This window comes from Mya arenaria, chromosome 1 (assembly GCF_026914265.1).
Source record: "Mya arenaria isolate MELC-2E11 chromosome 1, ASM2691426v1".
Lineage (NCBI taxonomy): Eukaryota > Metazoa > Mollusca > Bivalvia > Myida > Myidae > Mya > Mya arenaria.
In genome coordinates this window covers 11,091,869-11,109,153 of record NC_069122.1, presented here as the reverse complement: position 1 = coordinate 11,109,153, position 17,285 = coordinate 11,091,869, and the positions used below count along the sequence as shown (strand labels likewise).

The window sequence follows — 17,285 nt, the reverse complement described above, 5'->3', positions numbered from 1 at the left end:
TGTCATAACTCCTTGCGTGTTATAATAAATATAAACCTATACAAAGATCTTGGCAAATGTAAATATTAAGCTAATTGTGCTGAAATTCCTATTTTACCTATATTACAGTTATCAGATGCGGGAGATTTAAGCGAGCGAAAGGCGCTAAGAGAGCGGCTTAAGTGTAAAAGCTTCAAATGGTACCTTGACAACGTCATTCCTGATAAGTTTATTCCCGATGAAAACGTTCAGGCTTACGGCATGGTATGTGGCTTAGATTATGTTGTAGATTTAGAAAAGAATTCCTTATTAAAACATAAACATACCGAACAATATTGAGATTTTTATTAAACTTTTAGGCAAAATTAATGACGGAATCTGAAGTGACACAAGTACAATTTAATTTTATATAGTGCTCACCATTTCGGTTATATTAAAACATAATTGTTTCCAATTACACGACCTTCTTTAATTTCTTTGCATCCGACACTAACGCTTTTACTGCCAGCAGACATTTTCTATGGACCCTACCCTACCTGTTTTTTGGGTGAAATCTACAACAGATATTTATTTATATTTGGCCTTAACAGTATCTTATATACACTCAGTAAACTTAAAATTTAAATATATTTAACATAGCCAGTAGAGGAAAAAGTCAAACCTCTTTAAGAGAAAGTGTTTCCACCAATAGAGGAGAAAAAAGTTATAAAATACACCCAAATTGCACCATTTCGAACTAGGAATTGTTAAAATCATTTTTAGTTTGGAGGGAAGGGCGAAGGTCGAAAGCTTCTGCCCCTTAGTTACACTCCCTCTAAATTTAAATTCTTAATTTGCTCCTAGTTTCATTACACATAACTCTTAGGCTTCTATACTTGTAAATATGACGTTGTCTGCGAAAATGAGTCTTGCTGAGTGATATGTATGAACATTATGAGCAACAACAAAAAAAAAAATCAAAGAGATAGGTTTACAAAAAAAACGATGTTTATAATTTAGCTATAAAACCTTTTTTGAAGACATGTGAAAATAGCTATGATAGCCTGATTAAGAGACATTAAACTTTGCAGAAATGAAAACGTCACATTTTCCTTCAAAGGACTGACTTTTACTGAGGACGTCACAATTATAATTATAAACCATGAATTGACTCTCTAGGTACGAAACCCAGCCTCAAACCTGTGCCTTGACACAATGGGCAAAGATGAGAAGACAGTGTTCGATATTGGCGTGTTCTCGTGTCAGGGCGGGGCCAGCGCTAGCGAGGTATGTACACACGCATCTTAGTTGTTTCTATGAATAGAATGATTATTACTCCAGATGTGTTGTAACTAAGCTGTAACGTGTGTGTATGATTGTTATCAAACTTGGTGTGAAATTGCATGACGATGGCGTCACTTCAAATGTAGAAGCTGCATTTTTTCTGTTTCTGAATGTTTACATCACTAAAATCATAAAGGTGAGCCGCATCTAACCGCAAAATGCCAAGTAAATAGTCAAATGATAAAATGGTGTTGTCTCATGTGATCACAATGTCAAGCAATGATTGGACATCTCACAGTGAAGCAAAAATGCTGAAACATCAGAAATTGTAACTACAAAAAATTGTAACTTCGGCATTTTGTATAAAAAAATGTGTGATCAAATTACCAAGATTACATTCTAAAAATGATGCTCCTGAAAACTGGATTTGATATCTTTGGCATATTAAAGTGAGGTCATCGATGAGAAAGAGATTAACATTTTGCAATAAAAATGTGTGATCAGAATACTAAGATTAAGTACTAAAAACGTTTCTATTGGAAACTGGATTTTGTAGCGTGGACCTTTGGAAGTTAGGCCATCAATGAGAAAGCAAAGGTAGAATACTAATGCAACGGATATTTGTTTTAACACAATATGATGCATATTATTTATATTCTCTTTTTTTTTTTTGTTGAATTTAAAACAACAGAAGTATAAGAGTGCAAATCAGGTAAAAACAATCCTTGTGTATACATGGAGATCAATTAAGGAATGAATTGCGGGCTTGATGTAATTATTAGGATATGAACGCAATTGGGCTGGTCAAAGTGCGTGGAGTCAGAAGGACTCCACATGTACTTTGACCAGCCCAATTGCGTTCATATCCCCGATAATAACATCAACTCTGCAATTCATTACTTATATTTACACCAATAGTTCATTATTTCATTCAATAATTGTTAATTTAAAAAAAGCAACACTTTCTTTAACCCTTTCTTACACATTCTGTAAATAGAACTGTAACTGGAAGCATTTTTAGCTCGACTATTCGAAGAATAGGTGGGCTATACTACTCCCCAGCGTCGGCGTCCGGTTAAAGTTTTAGGGCAAGTTGGGATTTTCACTTATAAGTCCAATACCCTACATTCAATTGACTTAATACTTCACACAGTTGTTCAGGGCCATCACATGATGAGGTTAGATTACCCCATATTATTCTTTACACAGATTATGGCCCCTAATCGACTTTGGAACTTGTGTTAAAGTTTTAGGGCAAGTTGGAATATTTATTAATAACTTCTGTATCCTATGTTCAATTGACTTAATACTTCACACACTTGTTTAGGACCATCACACAATGAGGTTACATAACTCCATATTATCCTAATACAAGTTATGGCCCCTGATGGACTTAGGTTAAAGTTTTAAGGCAGGTTAAAGTTTTAGGGCAAGTTGGGATTTTCACTTAAAACTCCACTACCATTCATTCAATTGACTTAATACTGCACACAGATGTTCAGAGCCATATCATAATGAGGTTAGATAACTCCATATTATCTTTTATACAAATTATGGCCCCTGATTGACTATGGAACTTAGGTTAAAGTTTTAGGGCAGGTTGGGATTTTAATAAAAAAACTTCTATACCGTTCATTAAATGCACTTAATAAAATTCAAAATTATTTATGACCATCTTACAACAAGAAACATAACTCTGTTTTAAGCCTGAATACAAATTATGACCCTTGATTTTTTTTTTTATTTCCTTTGAATGGCACATTTGTATATTCTTAACCACATTTTCATAATGGGAAATCAAGTTATTTGAATGACTTGCGTCATTGTTTGGGCGGGCTGGTGGGAGGGCAGCATCAAAGTCACCTTATGTATCAAATAATTTTAGTTAGGTTTGACATAAAGTGACCAAACTTGGTATTATTACATCATTATTGTATTCTAAGTCAAAGCGGCATAGAAGAGCGTGCTGTCTTACCACGTCTCTTGTTTCAAATGATGTCACAATACCTCGGGAAAAGATCAACCACTTTAAACATAAAATGTAAACACTAATGGCAACAATACATTTAAAATTTAAAATTTAGCGCTTTTGAAAAAGTTGATTTATATCCTGCTGACACTATACAAACAAAAACAAGATGAATAGTTTTCATGTATATTGTTATGCGACGAATTGCGATCCAAACATATCCGAAGATGTTGTGTTCATTGATTGATAAACGAAATTGCTAAAAGGCAGTGCATTTAAGGAATAGAAGTTGCGGTGTAAATATTTCCTAATGAAACCCTTTGGTGAAAGCGTATTATGAAATCAAACAATAGGAAGGTTTGCTTTTTTATTATTTTATTTTTATACCCATTTGGAAGAAAATGGTGCATACAGGTTTGCAAATGTAGTATTGTATAGTTATAATATTACTCAAACCCTTTAAAGGACCTTGTTAATATGTTTATAGGGTCAGGCATTTTTTTTATTTCGTGTGAAATATGAAGAAATGTTCAAATTAGAGCCCTAATGTTAATAATTATTTAAAAATGTGACAAAAGAATGATTTATTTTGTCGAAAATCATTTATAATGCTATTGTAAATTGAATGACCATGCCTCACGTGACTCTGCCTTTAAACAATTACCTGCTGTCATCATTAGTTATTCCGTAAAGTTTCTCTCATGCAGTCCAACAATAGTGGCTAGGCATTATAATTTATAGTTCAAAACAGGTATTGGTAGTTTCTTAGTGTTTTGGAGGCTTAACTGGTGTAAAAAATATTTATATCAATACATATAGTGTTGAATGGTAGCAGTTTCGATAAAAGTGCTGTTGTGGTGTATTTCAGGTATTTTCGTTGAGTAAAAAGGGTGAATTACGTCGTGAAGATTCTTGCTGTTCCTCGGGTGGGGGAAACGGGGACAAGATAACGCTAACAAGATGTTTCGATGATAGTAAACAGAGGTTTACACACAGTAGGGTGAGTGCTGGTTAAAATGCCATATTCATTTCAACCTATGTTAAGTAGCCACTCAATGAATATGGCCACTCTGGCTGCTTTAGACAGGTGGCCACTAAATACAGGTGTGGTATGTCCTCAAAGATGAGCATGCCCTAAAAGGCACACACGCCTTGATCTATATGTTGGTATTTTGTCTGATTCTGGGACTTCTTATAGGACTAAAAGAATTCACTGACAGCTGATCTTATACAGAGCATCTGCTGTTGCCATGTATATAACTCGTTACCATGTGTATACTAGTAGGATAAAACACAGCCATTTATGGTTCATAATTGATGTGCAGTTCTGATGCATGTTCATATACATTAATATTATAATACAGTTTGGGTGTTTTGGGTTACTCCTATTTTGTGTGAATTCCTTGGCCCATATTCATAAAACATCTTAAGTCATTTCCTAACTTAATTCATTTTCTTAATTTAAGTATATCACTTATCATATGATATAATTTATTCATAAATAACGTTAAGTGGTTAGTAGGTAAGCTGATATGGGATATAGGGCACAGGAAACCATATTCGGGTTCAAGCTTCACTCTCACCCAACTTCGATATGTTTTCCTTTGCCCTGTATATCCTATATCGTGACACTACTAACCCCGCAACTTATAATCTTGAGCCATATTTCTGAGTTGTGTTTGTCACGTCTTGTCCCACAGTAGGTTTTGACATGCCCTCATGTACTTATCGAAGTTCATGTGTTCAGCAAGTTTAGCTCTTTGCCAAAAAATAAAAAAAAAACACCTTAGTTTTTATTTAGTTATTTTAATTATCTTGAATAAAGACTTTTATAATGTTGTATTCGGCGTCTGAGGGTATTGTTCATTCTTGTGATCACTCTAGTTTTTCTCTTGCAGGAGACGGGAGTTATAAAGCATGAGGCTAGTGGGCGGTGTTTGGACATCGCGGATGAGCAATCAGGAGGTTTTATTTATCTACGAGACTGTAATGGCGGAGGTTCACAAAAATGGGAGATCGAGCACTATTTGACTTTATGAGAATGTTTTAATAGCTATAATTAATAATAATTAATAATTTAAACAAAATAATTTCATGTTTAAATTATTAAGGATTAAAATTAATATATTGTTCATAATAATAATTAATGATTTAGTGTTTAAATTATTAAGGGTTTGCATTATTTTAATTTTTCATACTTGTGATAGATTTTGATGTCAAGATGAACAGAAATACTTTAGAATAGCTCTTCTATGTAAAACACTATCAGATAATAGGAGAATTTGTGATTTTTATTGACAATCATGTCGTACAACCACTTTTTTGAAACTGTACCCCTGTCATGTAATGATATATAATTTGAATACATAAGACAATGATAACTTGAATTTGCAAGGGAAACTTTCAATTCAATGTTTAATTGCAATATAATATTGACCCAAAATTCTTATGATACTTAGATGTTTGAAGGAAAAATGACTTTTAACTTTTCTGTTCTCAAATTATTAAGATTATATACTTTTTAACACAATGGGACCATAGTTTAGAACTTTGTTAAAGTAAACATCATTCTTGTTAACTTTCAAATCTGTATGCTCCTGAAATTTAATAGAAACACTTAATTGTGATCTGCTGTATTTCTATGTAAATTTGAGACAGCCTTTTAAGTCGTATTTGTTTATATTCAAATATGTGAGAACATCATGAAATATATCACCTATAAAAGTTAACAACAATGTCATAAATCATGTTGTTAACTTTAAAGCTGCTATCTCACAGGTTGATAATTTTGACAACTTTTCAATTTTTTGTCTTGGAACGAGCCAATTTATGCAAAAATGCATGTGAACCAGGCATTATAAGACTGCTGACAAAAAATTATAAGACTGCTGACAAAAAATTAGATCGAAGATTTTTAAATTTATATTTAAGTTCAAAAATTGATGTTTTATGCATTTTTCTTGAACCGCTAGTAACGCTTTTAGCCATAAAATAATAATTTTCGAACAGAAATATGAAAATCTGAGATCTGATCTTTTGTCAGCAGACTGTTATCTCTGGTTTGGAGATATTTATGCAAATTTTGCTCATTCCAAGGCAAAAATAAAAAAAGTTGTAAAAACAGTAAATCTGTGAGAGTGCAGCTTTAACAGTTGTCTGAGCAATCGGCCCAATGATGACAATATGTGGTTGTAATTTGTACATGTGTATTGTAATTGTGCCAATAGGCTTAACTGTCCTGCCACCTTTTGAAATCCAGCTTGATATAAAACTGTATTGGCTTCTCTGCCTTTTTAATAACAAACAATCCTGGTTTGTGATAGCCTTGTAGTTAGCAACATTGATGTCATCTAATGCAGTCTTTAAGCATGCTTTTAAACCTCCAAATTATTCACATGAAACTTGGTACACATGTTCAATTTGCAAATGGGTAGAATGGTCCATAACTATGATTTTAATTATCCCCCGTCAAAGGCAGAAGGGAATATAGAAATGATAGGTGTTTGTGTGTGCGTGTGCATATCGGCAATCTTGTTTAACTTGATAAGTCTTTGAGGTACTGACTTCATATACAGAAAGACCTCATTTAGAAGAAGTGCAGTGCACAGGCACCATAACTCTAGGTGCAGTATATTTTAAGTTATTGCCCTTTGTTAATTGTCATATGTATTTTTTGTCTGGAGCATTTAATTTACTTCAAAGTCTTTAAAGTATTGACTTCAACTTCATATTCAGTGAATAATTCACATATAACTCATTTAGGAGTGCAGTGCTCAAGAACCATAACTCTGAGTGAACATTTTTGAGTTATTGCCCTGTGTTAATGTCAATACTTAGTTTTTGTCCAGAGCTCAACATGAAAAGTCTTTGAGGTATTGACTTCAAACTTCATATACAGATAGATCTGACTGAGGAAAAGTGAAATGCACAGGAACCATAATTCTGGGTGCAGTATATTTTAAGTTATTGCCCTTTGTTAATTTTCAAACATATTTTTGTGTCTTGAGCATTAATTCAAAGTCTTTAAGGTATTTACTTCAAACTTCAAATACAGACAGATCTCATTCAAAGAAGTGCAGTGCACAGGAACAATAACTCTGGGTTCAGTATATTTTGAGTTATTGCCCTTTTAATTTGCATACTTATTTTTTGTATGGAGCATACCTTAAAAGTCTTTAATGTATAGACTACAAAGTTCAGATTCACATATATCTCATTAAGGAGAAATGCAGTGCTGAAAAACCATAACTCTGAATGCATATTATGGGGTTATTGCACACTGTTAATTTTCATACTTATTTTTTGTCAGGAGCTTAACTTGAAAAGTCTTTGAGGTATTGACCTAAAGAATTCATCTACAGATAGATCTGATTACGGAGGAGTGCAGTGCATAGGAACCATAACTCTAGCTGCAGTATTGGTTGAGTTATTGCCCTTTGTTGATTTTCATTGTAATCCTCTGATGTAAGGCAGAGCTGATGCTGTTTTTATTTGGCGGGGAATATGGCAGTATATGGCTGCTCTTGTTATTGTAGAATTATACCCCTTTTGAAAACAAAACAAAATCAGATGAGCATCAGCATATTGCAGTACTCTTGTGTTTTTGTTTTTGCTTCATTTACATGCTAATTCAATACAATTAAACAGTGGATTATTGTCATTCAAGTTTAACTGGTATTATAGAAAATGGCATTCTTTTTATTATGTTTTAAGAAAACCAAAACAGCGATTAGATTTATTCAAAATATTTAAAAGCATTAGACTTACTATAGCCATGGCAATACTCAGTTTTTTAAAGATTTTCTTTCAAAATTTCTTTTTCTTTATTGAAACAAAAATATGAAGTACTTCATCAACTAATTTATTTTAAAAAATCATGATTTTAAAATCATTGTTTTTAGAAATGTTTATTACTGGCAGACTAGTCAGGGGATCATGAAATCTGTGAGATATTGAAAACCAGGAAATGAATACAGAAAAGATGGGTGGGGGATTTTGCTCAGAAAACCAGGGGGATTTTGCACAGAAAACCGGAGGGATTTTGCACAAAAAAAACGGGATTTTGCACAGAAATCCATAGAGTTTTTCCTCTAATGTAGGGGCATTTTCGTTAATTTCTAAGAAAATATCCGACCCCTTGGATGCCTAGACAACGGTCAGCTGTTAAGCATTTTACTGCGATGGTCGTCTTTATTTTGTAAAAAGTTCAATATCAAAATAATTATTATATACATTATTGAATTCAAAGATAATTTGGTAACAAATTTTACCGTGCATTGAACTTTACAACTAAATCAGCAATTAATTTGCTATGAACTTTAATTAATGTCATAAATTGTCATTCATTCTTCAGTTTTGCATTTAAAATGTGTATTGTTATTTACATGATTCATTGTTTCTGTTTTGTGTATTTAGTCATATCTTGTTAATACATTCCATGTTTATATTTCATACGTTTTCATTTAGTATCTACTTACAATGGCAGAATTTTTAAAAAAAAATATATATATTTTTTTTTTATTAAGCTTCGGTTAAAATGACCTTATTTTGTGGTGTCTGATTTCTGCAAAGTTGTTTTGGGGGCCAACAAAGTGTATTTGCCGTATTGACTAATACACTTGAGTTGGTGCCAATGCAACGTTTTCATTTTGTGCCAGAAAAGTATCTTGACAGGTAAATGTGTCATTATTGCACCATAAAATAAGGGTGTCAGCGCCAATTCTTTATTTTTCATATCAACGCTTCATATTTGTCAGGCTAAAGTGACAATATAACTTTACCAATATGCCTTTTTAATGTAAATTTGTGATTCTGGCATGCTATAACAAGATGGTAGAAGGGTGCCAATATGCTTTGTTATTATGTGTATTTGTTTTTCTATATGTTGGTCAGCCAATTTGTCTTCAAGCCAGGTCAAGTTGGCAGAAGACAACCCACATGTACATTTATTCTGTGTTATCTTTTTGATAAAGCACTAAAATATGTCCGCAATCAGTTGGGTAACAAAATGATAAGATATGTTCTTAGATTTTATTTTCAAAATAATTTTTGGTTGAAACAGATTTTAATTCAAAAAAATATACTTTAGCATACAAGTCATATTCAAGAAAAAAGGTAACTTATTAAAGCCCTTTTCCACATTTAATAATATATATTTGTTATGAATTCAAAATTTATTTGCAATTTCTGAGGCATGAAATAATCTCAGATACTTTTTTCTGCGACTCTTGTAATTCTGTAGTCTACAATGTCGAAAAAATAAAACTGAAATTCAGACTGTCATTCAACTGATTGAGTGCTCCTTTAAAAACAAAAACAAATTGTTACAGAATTTGAAATATTTATCTAATATGTTATTTTAGAATTATTTACTGATTGAATGACATATTATTATTTATTATTATAGATATCACCGTTTCTAAGCTCACCAAGTATACAGCCAAATATTTTTTTGTCAAATTTGTTTTTAACATGTGGGTGGAGGGAAATTCTGTAACTCGTAAAATTAGTAGAATTAACTTTGATTTTTACATCACTTTTTTATTCTTTTTGCTGAAATATCGTGTTATTATTTTTGCTATAAGAATATCTATAGCTCTTTAAGATTTTGGTTTCTCGTTGACGGTTGTGTATTATTAAGAATCATTTAAGAAAAGTAGCTTTCACTAATCTGAGTTAATTTTTCGAATAATGTCTTAAAAATAATATGTCATGGTCTTATGCTTTTTTGTCTAGCTCACATTGTTGACCTTGACCTGATCTCGACAACGTTGTCATGATTGCTGTTTGGTGTATTTGGTGCGTGCGTTTTTCCAATATGGCTTGTCACAGCTGAATCTTGGTCATGCATTGACGGATTCTATAATAATTTGGCATGAATGTTCACCATGAGAAGATGGCATGTATATTATGCAGGATTAATGTCAGTTGGTTTGGAGGTCAAAGATTTAAAAGGAAAAGGTCACACTCAAGGCTTCGTCAATGATATATAATAAATACCAGGCAGAGCTCGTATATGACAAGCTTAGAATTAGTATTAATGTACTGTTTACTGTAGATTTTTTAATTTTGCAAGATCCTTTATGACCTTTGTTGCAAGATACCTTATTGACCATTGTTTAAGCCAAGTTTGTGAGGTTTAAAATATGCACTGTCATTTTTTTAACATGGGCAATCAGTGTTACCCTGTGAATTAATATTTCGCTTTGTTTAAATGTCATGAACTGATTGGTTTGCATTATAAATAACGAATATTACACCCTCGTGAAATGTAAGTGATTTACAAGTGATATAAGTATACACGAGATACACAATAAGCTTTGTTCTGAGGATTTTCTAGTCAAGTGATGAGAAAATGTTTCATAATTTTGTTGATTTTTTAATTTTAAATAAAATCCTGTTGGCCGTATCAATAAAGATCTTGATTTTAGTTTTAAATTGAAATCATCTCATTGTCATTAGTTTTGTTATTTAATACATATTGTTTATGAAGTAAATGCTATTTAAGCAGTATTTAAAATGAACACAAAGTTGAAAAAAAAAATCAATGTATTGCAATTTGTGATCTTTATACAGATTTATTGAGGTTACAACAAAAATCCTTGATTGAAACAGGCCATAAGGCCGGTATTAATAAAAGATCTTAAGTAAGTTCCAAACTTAAGTTGATTTCTTAAAATTTACATACCCGGTAGACAAATAAAAATAAACAATTAGAGTTTTTATCAGAACAATAAAATCACGAAAAATAAAGTATTTCAGAAATTAGTCCTTATTATTATTATATCATACATACAATGACATATGATATTTAAATTAGGAAAATGTTAAGTTCGGAAATGACATTTAATATTTGATACTTTATGAATACTGGCCCTTAGCAAACTGGGGCCGTATTCAATAAGCAACTTAGATTGAACTTAAATTTAAGATTAGAAACTAAGTGCTTTGATTGGTCTGTATATTAAGCTGACCAATGGACTGAATGGAATCACTGAGGCATGTCTAAGGATAGGGATAAGATAAATATTGAATACTGGCCCGGGACTTGTTTCTGTAGTTTTTCATAAAAAAATGCATTTTCTAGTTAAGTTTCATATTTTTTATGTTATTTGCGAAAGCTATATTTTCTGTTTAGTACAGGTTTTCAATACTAAAAAGTATATAAATTGTTGTTATAGTTATATTTAAACTATGCAAAATTTTAAATATTTACATGTTGTTAGTTTTTTTTAATTGATGTAGTTGTTTGTAATATTATATAATATATTATTCATATGATATTGTAAATTACATGTGGAAACCATTTGCTTTGGGAACATATATAGACCATCCTTAAAATTTGCGTGCCCAACCGACTGGCTGATAAAAACACCAATGTATACCACGTGATAAATGCGTCATAAATGCTACGTCGGAAGGCAATATTTTGCTTCCAATGAAGACTTTAATCAAAGACTTTACTTTTACTACACCATTTTGAATAAAACAAAAGGCAGTCTATGCCTCTTAAAGAGCCCCGCCTCGTTTTATAACCGGGGTTTGATAAGGTGATTAGTTTCATCAATCATCATCACACACTGATGCTATACTGCTCTTGTTTAGGATGTTGCAGTCCTCTTCTCTGATAACAAATTCCCCACCGAATTTTTGCAACGACTCCAAGCTAACTTGAAATTACTACGTGATCTACTTACAGCTTAGTTAGAATTCTGACATTGTTGACCGTCTATATAAATCCTAGGCTGTATTTGATGGAAGGTGGCAGAGGTGTTCCGATTGCATCAAAGAAAGAGGCCCCGGGACGGGGTTCTGTGCAAATATTAAGAACAGGTCTGCCGAATAAGTCTTGGTTATACTATTGCGTACAATTTTTAAAGATGGTTTAACATATGAAAACATTTTGCATTGGGCACATATTTTAGTTTAGTTATGTATTTAAGAAGTACATTTAAATACTGGGATGACTTGGAAATAAAATAGAAAAAAAATGTTTTCTGGTTTAATTCTATTGTTGTTGTTGTTGTTGTTGTTGTTGTTGAGTTTACAAAGGTCTGCCACCGCGCCCTATAGTGGCTGCATTATGGCTTGACCCCGTCAGATCCCCGAGTGTGAATGAAAGATACTTTTGATACCAAAGGGGGAGTTTTATTCCCATCGTTTTGTGGGATATTCGCCAAATGAGTAATTTTGAACCCCAAATGCCGCGGGCCCTACGATGAATGACATTTAGAGTGGTCCCACAGCTCTGACTATCGGATATGGTTTTATTTCTTTGGTCTTAACTTGTTGTAAATTAGAAATTGGATAGCACGCGTGTCTAAAAATCTTATTGTAAGTTTGGTATTTTTTTTAAAGGATTCAAGCAAGACTCGCTGACAGTTCATCGGCACGAAAGTGTTCTGAGAACAGGACGTTTTGTCCAGTCTGCATTCGTATATAATTATATTAACAGACCTCTTTGTTGTCGAATCCCGAGTTGCCTCACTATTTAAATTCTAAAACTTCTACAAGACCAAAGAATGCGTTGACATTTTTTATATTTTAATTGGACTTATTTTTCTGATTGTTTTCTTAAATATTCATGTACATATATGTTTTTTTTTTAAATATTTCCACCGGCCCGCGTCCGTTTTTCCATTTTAATATGCATGTGCGGGATAATTATCATCCATTCTGGACTATCTAGACATAAACATGTAGCCCCTGGTCCAGTGTATGCTCTATTCGCGTATATATAATTGATTTTCTCAATTTGAATATCTTTTATTGAAAGAATAAGGCGTGGGTCAAAAACCGTTTTTTATACAATGTACCAGGACCAGAAGCGTTATTAAAACAACACAATCACCTTGCATAGCATATAACATGTATCATCCTGGACTTCTACTCGAGGTACTATGGTTGTGTACAAGCTTTTATTTAAAAGAATTGATAATTCGTTTGGCCTTTATAATTTTGAATTTTTTTCCGATACTGGTTTTTATCTTGACTATTCCGGGCGCAAAATAATTTGGTTTCGTTTGGGTGACCTGCATTTAAAAGTTTCTAGTAAGATCTATGTGTAACATCATACTCTGTAATACCTCATCCTTTCATGTAAAAACGAAAGAAGAAATTAGTTTCAGTTTGATTAGTGTTATGAACCTACTTGTATTGAGAGCAGTCATTGTATTACCACCCTTTTGTAAAGGGTTCAGATAAGTGGTTCTCGGCGTATACAATGATCGTGCTCGTTATTTTGTGTTTACGTTGAATTCATTGATCGTGCCTTTTCCGTTATTTTTATGCCCCCCTTCGAAGAAGAGGGGTATATTGCTTTGCACATGTCGGTCGGTAGGTCGGTCGGTCGGTTCGTCGGTAGACTAAAGCATGTCCGAGTGATAACTCACCAATTCCTGGACGTATGGTCATCAAACTTGACATATAGGTTGGGCCTGACCAGTAGATGACCCCTACTGATTTAAGGGCTCATCGGGTCAAAGGTCAAGGTCACAGTGACCTTTAATGGTAAAATAAATTAAAAGCTTGTCCGAGTGATAACTAGACAATGCCTGCACCCATGGCCCTCATACTTGAATTGGAGGTTGGGCCTTACAAGAAGATGACCCCTATTGTTTTTGGGGGTCATCGGGCCAAAGGTCAAGGTCACAGTGACCTTGAATGGTAAAAGGTTGTTCGAGTGATAACTCAACAATGCCTGCACCCATGGCCCTCAAACTTGACTTTGAGGTTGGGCCTGACCAGATGACCCCTATTGATTTGGGGTTCATCGGGCCAAAGGTCAAGGTCACAGTGACCTTGAATGGTAAAAGGTTGTTCGAGTGATAACTCAACAATGCCTGCACCCATGGCCCTCAAACTTGACTTTGAGGTTGGGCCTGACCAGATGACCCCTATTGATTTGGGGTTCATCGGGCCAAAGGTCAAGGTCACATTGACCTTGAATGATAAAAGGTTGTCCGACTGATATCTCAACAAAGCCTGAACCTATGGTCATCAAACTTGACTAGGGGCTTGGGCTTGACCTGTAGATGACCCTGTTAATTTAAGGGGTCATCGGGTCAAAGTTCAAGGTCACAGTGACCTTGAATACAAAAAGCTGGTGTGATAATTTGACTCTGACTTGGAGGTTCATGCATATTTCATTCAATTGTCCAAATAATCCTGACAACATGGCGCTCAAGGGGGGGGGGGGGGGCATTATGTTTGACAAACATCTCTTGTTTAATTTTAGTTTGATTAGTGTTATGAACCTACTCAGATAAAGCAGTCATTGTATTACCACCCTTTTGATAAAGGACCCAAACAAGTGGTTCTCGGCGTATACAATGATCGTGCCTTTTGTCCTCTTTTAATTTTAGTTTGATTAGTGTTATGAACCTACTCAGAAATATATTTATATTGAAAGCAGTCATTGTATTATCAACCTTTTGATAAGGGCCCAAACAAGTGGTTCTCGGCGTATACAATGATCGTGCCTTTTTATCCTCTTTCAATTCTACTACTTACTTCATCTGCTTTAAAAAGACCAGTCAATCTCTACAAGACCCCCCTCCCCTATATTGTGACGTCATTTAAATCAGCGTTGACACTTAAAGGCCTAGTTTAAACCTTCTACAAGTGACCCCCCCCCCCCACACACACACATCTGTATACAGTACACAACCTCTGTGTATCTTTATCTAATTTCCTTGTGCCCTCTTATCAGGCCTCTGATCTGACTATCCTGCTGTGCAGTTTTGGAGGTTTTATTATAAATTGGACCCTAAATGGCCCTGAGCCAATAAATAAATACACAGGAAATTGGCCCCTACCGTGACACCAGTGCAATTTGCTGGAGAAGCACAGCGAGGGATTATCATGCCAAACATTCATTAAAGGCCTAGTTTAAGCCTTCTATAAGTGCCCCCCCCCCCAAAAAAAAAAAAAAACAACAAAAAAAAAAACAACAACAACAACAACAACAAAAAACAAAAATAAATAAATATAAAAATGTGTAAAGTACACAACCTCTGTTTACTGATCTTAATATATTTGCCTTGATCCCTCTTATCAGGTCTCTGATCTGAGTTTCCTGCTGTGCAGTTTTGAAAGTTTTATTATAGAAATGGATCCTAAATGGCCCTGAGTCAATAAACGAATACACAGGAAATTGGCCCCTACTGTGACACCAGTGCAATTAGCAGGAGATGCACAGCAATGGATTATCATTCCAAACATTCCTTAAATTAGGCCTTTAAATTGCCCATTTGCATATGCAAAAAGTAGGCGTGATTATATGCGCATGCGAAGTTATAACAATTCACGTAGTCATGTAGAGTCATCTTCAGCAATAAGTAACGATTTTTCACAAATAAGAAACAAAATATTTAAAAAATTCAAGCGCCCCTGATTTTTTGGAAAATGAAGGGCGAACACTGATAACTAACTACTACATAGGTTGTAGGAGTATAAACAATGCGGTGAAAATGTCAACCAAAAAGTGGATCAAGCATATTCGGCCTGTCTTTGAAAACACAAACAATTTAGCTTTAAAACATATACAGATGGAAAGAGCCATTAGTCTGAGATGGTATCCACTGTATTGTGTTTATTAAAAGAAAAAAATGTATGACACACCAAAGTCACTTCTGAATTGGTATAATTTGCCCTAAATCGCCTATAAATATTGGTTTGAGCTTTTTCTTATTTCCTTTAAAACACTCAAAAGTAAAACAAACTGTCATCGTCTGGGATGCCCTCAACGTTTTGTAGAATAAAACAATTTGTATGTGTCCACTACACCGTAAACCGCACAGACTATGCATGATTTAAATCCTAGTGACATAATCCGAAAGGACACGCCTACATTCAATTAGCATGACGCGGCCTGTCAGTCAAACGGGCCGGTCGATACCCGACCGACCAATCAGCGTCCAAATTTGGCGGAGCTTATCAGTTGCCCGTTACTATCCGCCTTGACCTCCGACAATCTTGTCAACAGTAGTGTAATTACTCTGTTTTCTATACATTTAACACAAAATATGTTTCTCATAACTAAGAGATGGTAAAGACAATTAAGGAAATCCATAATACTGACATTTTTCCTGATTGCTGCTTAAAATATGCATTTTTTGGCATCTGTATAATTATCGTCTGCTTCTGTGTTCATGTCGGAGGGCCCTTACTAAGGGGTCACATGGCACTGTAGGCGTGGCCTTATAGTAATTGAAGTGGTGTCAATTGCAGACAACAATTTTCGCGTTTTTGTAAACCTTTCATGGTGGAATAGAAGTGGCATGTGTGATATACTCATTCCCAGGACTTAATATGGCATGTCCACGTCTTAGTTATATCTTTGTCGTGGTCACGACATAGTCAGTTTGGGAACAAGTAAGTATTATAAGTATAGGTCACGATATTAAATTAAGATCTGGTAATGAGATAGTAACTCGTTGCCACGTACACGTGCCTGTATAAGTATTGTTACACAACCTCTCTTTTGAATGGTTTAGTCCCTCATTATCAACGCATTTGAATGTGGGTAGTTAAATCGAGGTAGCATTTGGAGAGAAGAAAGGAATAGGGAGCTATTTCACAAAGAATCATATGAGCCATTTGGAGAGATTTTCCACAAAAGTACCTTTTCCAAGGCATTGGATCGATCCTAGAATACCTAGTGACCCCCACTCCACTCCAATAAAACAACTGAGAAAAGTATCTTCATTTCGAGCATTTTTTAAGATAAAAGAAATTCCAGCATTTTTTTAGCCTTGGTGTCGTCGTCGGCCCCGTCGTTGTGCTAAAACGTTCATCGTAGCTCAACACCATCATTACAATATATTCAAGTTAAAAAACATATTTATGTTCTCCGACACAATACGCTCATGTACAAAAGGGCCAAAAAATCTTGTTTTAATTAATTTTGAGTTATGCCCCATGTTCTACAGAAAACAACCAAACAAAAACAACAACAGACGAGCGTGTGCCTAGGCTATATTGCGCACTTGTTATGTTATTGCCGAGGATGGCATCTTCCAAACATGCACTTGACCACGTTTTCTACGAGTCAGGTTCCAATGTATTTCTGACT

General features: G+C 34.2%; 1 protein-coding gene across 2 annotated transcripts in view; it reads left to right on the top strand.

Annotated features, from left to right (window-relative positions):
- The window catches only part of LOC128232115 (probable N-acetylgalactosaminyltransferase 9), a 33,354-nt gene extending 21,149 nt beyond the window's left edge, over window positions 1-12,205 (top strand). For both annotated transcript variants that reach the window (XM_052945494.1, XM_052945484.1), the window contains exons 8-11: window positions 109-243; window positions 1,138-1,245; window positions 4,080-4,211; window positions 5,110-12,205. In XM_052945494.1, coding sequence (XP_052801454.1) covers window positions 109-243; window positions 1,138-1,245; window positions 4,080-4,211; window positions 5,110-5,250 — 516 coding nt within the window. In that variant the 3' untranslated portion in view covers window positions 5,251-12,205. The remainder of the gene's footprint in view (window positions 1-108; window positions 244-1,137; window positions 1,246-4,079; window positions 4,212-5,109) is intronic.
- Window positions 12,206-17,285: the final 5,080 nt, after the last annotated feature.